Source organism: Halyomorpha halys, unplaced genomic scaffold (genome assembly GCF_000696795.3).
Source record: "Halyomorpha halys isolate HHAL.00 unplaced genomic scaffold, Hhal_1.1 Scaffold245.1, whole genome shotgun sequence".
NCBI classification, from domain to species: domain Eukaryota; kingdom Metazoa; phylum Arthropoda; class Insecta; order Hemiptera; family Pentatomidae; genus Halyomorpha; species Halyomorpha halys.
In genome coordinates this window covers 261,649-270,199 of record NW_027106223.1, presented here as the reverse complement: position 1 = coordinate 270,199, position 8,551 = coordinate 261,649, and the positions used below count along the sequence as shown (strand labels likewise).

The 8,551-nt window shown below is 30.9% G+C and overlaps 1 protein-coding gene and 1 pseudogene across 1 annotated transcript; both read left to right on the top strand.

Annotated features, from left to right (window-relative positions):
* Positions 1 to 548: 548 nt before the first annotated feature.
* LOC136795091 (uncharacterized) lies at positions 549 to 974 on the top strand. Its single transcript, XM_067044589.1, has one exon. It carries the CDS (start codon positions 549 to 551, stop codon positions 972 to 974), a length of 426 nt encoding a protein of 141 aa, XP_066900690.1.
* Positions 975 to 4,364: 3,390 nt separating this feature from the next.
* LOC106680143 (uridine diphosphate glucose pyrophosphatase NUDT14 pseudogene) lies at positions 4,365 to 5,840 on the top strand (annotated as a pseudogene).
* The last annotated feature ends 2,711 nt before the right edge of the window (positions 5,841 to 8,551 follow it).

Below are 8,551 nucleotides of genomic sequence, written 5' to 3'. Positions count from 1 at the left end.
AAATCGGGTAAAAAAAGCTCAACGGGGAGAAATTAACCTTACTCGAATCCCGGAAGATGACCTTGAGCTCCCAGAAGAAGAGGAACTGTGTGAGGCTATTGATAAGCTCAAGAACAACAAAGCACCAGGCTTTGACAAACTTTCTGCCGAGCTATTTAAGAAACGGGAAGATCAGCTTTTCCAAGCATTACAAAATCTTTTTGTTGTGGTTTGGACAGAAGAAATCATTCCGCAAGCATGGAGTAAGACATTCTTATGTTCAAGGGAAATCTTCTTGAATGTAATAATTATCGAGGCATATCTCTACTGCCGTGTGCCTACAAGATATTCTCAATTATACTTAATTTATTAGATTACTACCGCATATAGAGTCCTGGGTAAGTCAACAACAGACCAAATTTTTGCCTACGAACCATTCTTGAGCGCGGAAGAGAATACCAAATACGAACGCATCATCTATTCGTTGATTTTAGATCTGTCTATGACAATATTCAACGTGAGGCTCTGCATCAAGCAATGAAAAACTTACAATGAGCAATACTGAATGAATGGTACAGATTCAGGGAAATCTGTCTGAGGGATTCAACTCTCAAAATGGCGTCCGACAGGGAGATTCCCTAGCCTGTCTGCTATTCAATATTGGTCTGGAAAATGTTATTAGAGAATCAAAGGTTCAGAACATTGGAACCATTTTTAATCATATGGTACAAATCCTGGGATATGCAGATGATATTGTCATTATTGGGAGATCAAAAGCTGTTGTGGAAGAGACCTTTTTTACCCTTGATGAAGCTACCAAGAAGCTGGAACTTGATGTTAACACCAACAAAACCAAATATATGATAGCTGGTCAAGAAAGAGGTTTTAACGAAGAATTTGTCCGAATTGGTCATTACTCTTTCGAACAAGTCGAGGAGTTTGTGTACCTCGGTGTAGCTTGTGATGTTAATACCACCAATGACGTTTCGGCTTGAGTAGGCCAAGACCGAGTAATGGGTTGTTGCGCCGATTGAAGAAGAAGAAGAAAATAAAATATACAAGATAAATATATCTACAAAAGTGTATAAATTATATAATAGAAATATTAATATAAGGTACTGAATGTAAGTAAAGTGGAGGTAACAAATGGATATAAAGCGCAAATTAAATATATGAAAACAAAATAACAGGATGGAAAGTAAGATATAAAGAAGCAAAAGAAAGATGGGGGGGGGTAAATAGAAAACAGATAAAAGGTTAACTTCTGGAGGAAAATTAACTTCTGATATGCAGAACATGGATTGAAGAAGAATCGTAGTGGTTTAATGAGGCTAAAGATGTGTCGGCATGTCAGGGAAGGTCACTTATCCACTTTATGGTTAACGGATTTACGCGTTAAATTGATATGTATTTTTTCTATTGCGTATAAATACAAAAGGCACTTTTATTAGCATGTAGCATGTACTTAATTGAAGGATGTATTTTATTTTGAATTTTAAGGTAATTTATTAATATTTTTTTTTCATTTTAAAATGTAACGTCATTCCTCAACCGTCAAATTCCTCCACCCATTTTTGATTCGCCTCAAACCTTCATTTTGTAAGGTGGATATCTTTTTTGTTCTTACTTGTTTTAAATTCTGTTTTTTTATTTTATATTTATTTTCTGAATTTTAGTTGTTGAAAAAAATTAAATCTGTACCGCTACAACCCATGAAGGGTCAGGGGTTCAGTACCTTGTAAGGGAGTACCGTTACTAGACCAACGGTTGTGTAAGGAGGTGATTTGGTCAGAATCACGCTCGACAGCCAGATTTTTACCCAATTTAGGAGGCTGGGTCGGCCCCAGGAGGGCTCCAGAACCCACAGAACTTGAGTCACGGCTACAGTGTAACGGAAAACAATTTTCTGCCTAGCAGGATTCGAACTCGGGTCCTTGGAATTAGTAGCCACTGGCCTTACCCCAGGGTTACCCGCACTTACCTCTCCCGAATATTAGTACATACTTTTTTTTATTTACTATTATTTTCTTTTTCATTATATCTCTAATATTTTTTTATATTTCTTGTTAGTTTATACTTTTCATTGTACACCTGATTTAATTTTTTTCATTTTTATATATATTTTCACATATTTTACTTTATTTTTAACCACAACATAGTTTAGTTTTGTTTCATATCATATTATTCTCTTACTTTGCTACATTATTTTATTTATTTGCATCTTTATTTAGCCCTGCAAAGTGGGGCGAAATGTTAGCACATAATAAATAGTTTATTTTCCATTTGAGTTATTTTTGCCGCGCTCGGACCATCTTCTTTTTGTTATATATTTATTCAGATTGGCATTTTCGAAGAGATGTATGAGATTCACCTGGAAAATTCTTGGACCCGCCACTGTTCGTCCAAGTTCGTAAATTCGTGAACATCATCAGTTTTAAAAAAAAAATTAAAATCTGTACTACTATAAAACTTTAAGTGTTAGGGGTTCAGTACTTAGTAGGGTATTCATGATGTTTTGTTATGTAATGTAAAATGTTTTGCCAAGCTAAATGTTATAAGTATAGGATCGTGAGCAGCCTTATTTAAAGTCATATTAAATGTTAAATACATAAGAGATCCTAGCGGATTTTCTAAGCAACTTGTTGTATAACCTTTCATTTCAAAACTTCATGTTATTGCTTAATTCTAAGTTTCCACTAAAGTAATTTATTACATGTTTAAATTGAGTAAAAAGTGGAAGTTGTGCAAAAGTTTGGATACTGAGTGTCTTGTTGATCTTCTAACTTGTTAGGAAGAGAATCAAAATAATTGACAACTGTCATTACATTATTATTATTGTCCTCCATTGCTTTATTAGTTTTAAAAACATGCTAACACAAGCAAAACACAAACTTCGAGTAAGTATCCTGACGCGACCACAAATAAAATGGTAATGAGCTCAGCCGGTCTATTGCGTGACGTCATTCTTCATTTAACAGACTCTCAACTATGTTACATGTTATATCGTTTTAACATGGTAAAAGAAGGAAATATTTCTTCATTTAACATGTTAAACTAAAGATCAAGAATACTCCAAGTAAGGAAGTACTGTTACTGGACCAACGGCTGTACAAGGAGGTGATTTGGTCAGACTCACGCTCGACCGCCAGGTGTTTTTAAACCCAATTTATGAGGCTGGGTGGACCGCAGGAGGCCTCCAGAAAATAATTTTCTGGCCAGCCGGATTCGAACTCGGGAGTCCTTGGAGTTAGCAGCCTCGTGCCTTACACGGTGCTACCGCGCCTCTGCAGTATCAGTTGTTGAAGCCACCTCAAATTGACGTCTTTCTGATGGAAAGCTTTAAAAAGAACAAACACCGAACAAAACAGGGATACGTCTATTAATTATCCATTCCATTATAATTTTAGCAATAAAAATAAAAGAAATTACCTAATGTTCATTAATTCGTAAATTGAAAAATTATCATATATAAAATTTATTTACATTAGGGTGTAAATAGTTTACCGTAGATTAATATGAGAAGATGATCGGGGGAAAATAGGCGAAACTTATTTAATTGTTCCGACGTTTCGACCTGAAACTTAAAACTTTCATCTGCGCTAAAAAAAAAACAAAAAAAAAAACGTGATAACAATCTTAATTCAAACAAACAAATTTTTTTTTTATCTTTCAGTTTGTCTTCAATTAGTATCAACCTACTACTATCTACTTAATTTATTGTTTTACAGATTTTCAAATTTGTTTATTATTATTTTCTTTATATTTGTTTGTCTCTGACTTGAGGTTATCTCGTTTTGTTTTTCAGCCCAGATGAAAGCCTGAAATTTTGTTCGAAACGTCGGCACATATGAATAAGTTTCGTTTATTTCTTTATTTTTTGCTCACCGCACCACCATCTCAAAATATACGATTATATGATTCATTCACTGCTACCATTTTAAACACTTGGTGAGAATTCATAGTCTTTATTAAATGAAATAGATATATATTTTATGTAAATATATAATATTTCAATTTATTTTGTTTATTTTTTCTTAAGTAAAAAAGTCCCGATAAATATAAAAGGAATGAATGACATTAATTATTCATTTAATGGTGTGTAATGTAACATCATAATACTATTTCGTATTATTCAAAAACGAATGCATATTGAAACAGTTAATAAATAAAACAAATTATGACAATATTCTTAAGTATATGTTTAGTTTATTAATACATTTATTGAGATTATTCTTTTAAAAGATTCTTTAAAAGGAGATTCATAACACGAAATGTAAACAAACCCCCAACTTTCGCCATAAACATTACGGAGCGGGCGCAAATTTCGTGCAGTGGTAGGTTAAGGTCAACACATCGCTGACTGATAAGGTTTCATGGAATAACAAAATGCGAATTATTACGAATATTTAAGTATTATTTTATAAAAATTCCCTTAATAAACTCGACATAATTTCGAAAGCGTCATTTCGACATTATTACACAGTCTACTAAAGTGTAAACAATCCTTAGTTAACAATGATCGACGACAAAATTAATACGAAAGTAATATACAAACTTAGATTAGAATTTCCAGATAAAATAGGCTAATTTAAAAAATATTGAACTGCATACTAACCTATAGAAGGGTAGATGTTAATATCACTATTTAATATTATTGAAAAATATCACTGCACACACTGTTTAACTAATAACCGCAAGATAGCCTCGCACGATAACTAGGTTTTAATATTTTCGGTTCGGCATTTGGTGGAATTAGTTCGTAAATTAAAGTTTAGTGATAAGAGTTAGATGTTCTCCCTGCAACTGCCATAGACTGACTAACTCAAACACAAACCAATTCTTCCCTTGACCCACATTACTCTGTTTTTGCCAATTCGTCTTTTTTCCCACCCTTTTGGATTTTTTGGTTTCTACTCTTAAGTTGTAACCAATTCTGTACCCTCTGATATCATATGCTGATATCCCTTCCTTAAGAAAGGTTATCATAAAACACATTTCCATCTTAATTAGCGATCAGCATGTGAGTTTTGACTTTGATATCGTGCCGATAGCATTCGTAAGTTTGTTTTTGAACAACACATAACTAAGCATGTTGAGAATAAAAGATATTGAAATAGGCCCATTACATAATTCACAATATGTCATTCCATTCAGAATGAAATATATTCAAAATGATGTTTCTAAAGTATGGGACCTAGTCAAAAGCCATGGTAGTGTAGCAGTGATTATTTTCAACATTTCCAGAAATGTTTTAGTCTGTGTTAAACAATTTAGACCTGGTGTTTATGTGAACAGTATACCCGACTGTGATAAAAAAAACTTTATCGATACTAACAAATATCCTCCATCGCTGGGGGTTACATTAGAGTTTTGTGCCGGAATTATTGATAAGAACAAATCTCTTGAAGAAATCGCTGCAGAAGAAGTTTTAGAAGAATGTGGTTATGAAGTTGATCCATGTATGTTGGAAAAAATACAAACTTTCAGGTGTTCAGTCGGCATATCTGGTGATTTTCAAACTATGTATTATGTTGAAGTAGAAGATAGTATGAAAGTAAATGCTGGAGGTGGTGTTGACACTGAACTTATTGAAGTTGTAGAGCTTTCATTAGATGAAGGAAGACAAATTTTGACATCATCATCACCCACCACACCTGGCGAATTCCTATATGGATTACTGTGGTTTTATCATAATAAATGTTCAAATAAAGATATAAGTAGTGTAATTAAGTGATTTGTAGTTTTATAAAAACTTTTTTTTTAGACTTATGAATGAAAATTATGTTACCATGCAAAAGAAGTGATTCAACTTTTAATCAATTGTTGTATTAATAAAAGATATTTTTATTTGTTAAAAAGTAGTGGCTGTTTTTTTGTGTGCAACTCCGCTTTGTCTAACTGGAGCAACAGAGTTTGTTTTTTTGTTTGTGTTCAGTACAGCATAAAATTAGATCATCTCAGTTCAGCTTGATCTCATGATTTAATTCTCATAGGGATACTAGAGAGAGAAATACATTAGATTGCTGCATTACACAGCATACCAATCAATCCAAGATCGGACATCTACACTATATATATACATTCATATGTTATAACAAAAAAAATGTTTTTCCCTCTCAATAAAAATAAGTTGCAGTGGTTAGTTTGAATTTTAGAACTTTAAAGCTCACTTAAACAGAATGTTACAAGTTAGTATAGGCATGGAATCCACTAAAAAGAATCCGTTTAGGGGATTTATTTAAGGCTTTTAAGCGACTGTAGTGAGCAGAAGTTAGCGATAATATTTATTTCGAATTTACCACTCTTAGAGATTGTCAAAATTTGTGTTTTAAAATACTTTTTAAATAAGAATTTCAAATACAAAATACCTTCAGTATATTGACCTAAATTTAATTGAATTTTGTATTAGATACACTTTTATTTCTTCATCTGAAATACTCCTAAATATTATGTTATACAAGTATTTTAAGTACAAAATGCTGAATAACAAATTACTATTTCGAATTTTGTTCCTTGAAATACTGTGAAATTTTGAATTTAATAGCTTAAAAATACTAATAAATAGATATTATTTGTTCTGTATTTTGTTTTTTAAAGTTCAAAATACTTTTTGTACATAGTATTTTTTCCCTAAAATCTTATATTTTGTAATACTGTCCAACTTTGGGTTTTTACACCTTCACAGGTTAAAAGAACTTTGTTAGATTAATATCTTTTAACAGTAGCCTAATGAATTCATCTTCGATTGTTCAGCTGTCGCTCTTTAGGTACTGTATGTGCTAACATAAAAATTATGTTTTTTTTTTTTTCAAATTTATTTACAGTTTGTTGACAGATTCAACCTCACTGAACAATACTAAATAAATCAAATAGCTTCTTAGAAGACCTAGGTATTATCATAAGGGATATTGCGATCTGAGCAGAAAATATTATTTTGAACTGTCTGGGGATCATACATCATCATTTGCATGAAATCTGAGGGCATCTAATATTATTCATCTTTTTTTTTAACTTAATTATTTTTTTCTTTTAACTTATTTACATGTTTGTTTTAATTTATTTATTAGTTCTTTTTAACTTATTTAATTGTTTTAGTGTTGTGGCAATTTTATTTTTAATTTGTATTGCATTGGTGTAACGGATTAAACGTGTGTTGATAATCACTGGAGAATGGTGAAGATACACAAATAAATGGAAAGAATAAATTAGGAAAATGTAATGTAACTTTGTGCGAGATGAGGAAGGAGGAAAAAATATATATTTAAAAAATAAATAAAATTGTTCAACAAAAATAATATTTGAAATATATTGTATTTAAGTTTTAATTAATTATTGTTCCAAAAAAGAAAATGTATAAAAAAAATGTTTTTGTATCTTTGTTAAAATATGGTTGTGTTTGTATATCCAATTATGGATTGATAATTAACAACCCGATGTATTTGGGCAGCATAAAGTACTTCTCTGTATATAAACATGATATTTTTTATAAATAATATATATACACACGGACGTATCAATTGAATTATTTCAAGGACAAACTCAACCCTTTTTTACTTCTTAAATTCTTTGTTACAGTGGATACTCAACGTTGTGAGAAGAAACATGTATTAAAGACAATAACGTTATAAAAATCAAATATTTGATTAATGACATGTCAACATCACAGAGAAATTTTTAATGCTGGACGAAATGCCGGGTTAAGTTGTGGATATGCAGAAATTATAATGTAAGACAAAGTTTGGCTAAAATTAGCTATAGTTGAAACTAATAGCTTAAATTGTATATGTAAAATAATGGATACGATATTTATTTATGAATGGTTCATTCATGAATAAGGGTCGTATCCATGGCAATTTTAGCTGTTAGTTTCAATTATAGCTAATTTTTGCCCATCTCTGATGTAGGATGATTTTAAGTTTGAAAATAGCCGGTTTTAGATCAAAACATAAATGTAAAAAAATTAAGATCTAAAAACAAGTTGAATTTGTCCTTAGAATAATATAACTGATACAACATTATAACTATTTGAAAAATACTGGATTATAGCTGATTGACCGTGTGTATTATTATTAAATGGAATATGGTCTGGGTGTGGTAAAAAAAAACTCAGATAGTGACAACTATTTTAATGAGCCAACGTTTCGCCTCACATTGCAGGGCTTCGTCAGGTCTAAAAAAGATACAAACACTTAACATAAGTAAAAAAAGTAAATGGAAAATTACAAGGGTATAAAATGAAACATAAAAATAAATAAGAAAAATAAAAGGTAATATAAACAATAAATAAAAACAGAAATAGTAACAGATAAAAGATAGTACAAACTAAGAGATGAAAAGGGGGATAAGAATAAAATACTTAATAGAATATTGAAAAATACTTAATAGAAATTTATTTTGGAATAAAAAATAATTTATTTCCAGGGAAAGAGTATCCATCATAATTTAATATTGTATAAAATGTCTTTTAGGTAACATAAATAACACAAGTCTACAAACAAAAATTTTATTTGATAATTTTTTTTTAACTTTATGTTTAACTGAAAACGAACTCAATTTTCTTCCATCACGTTAA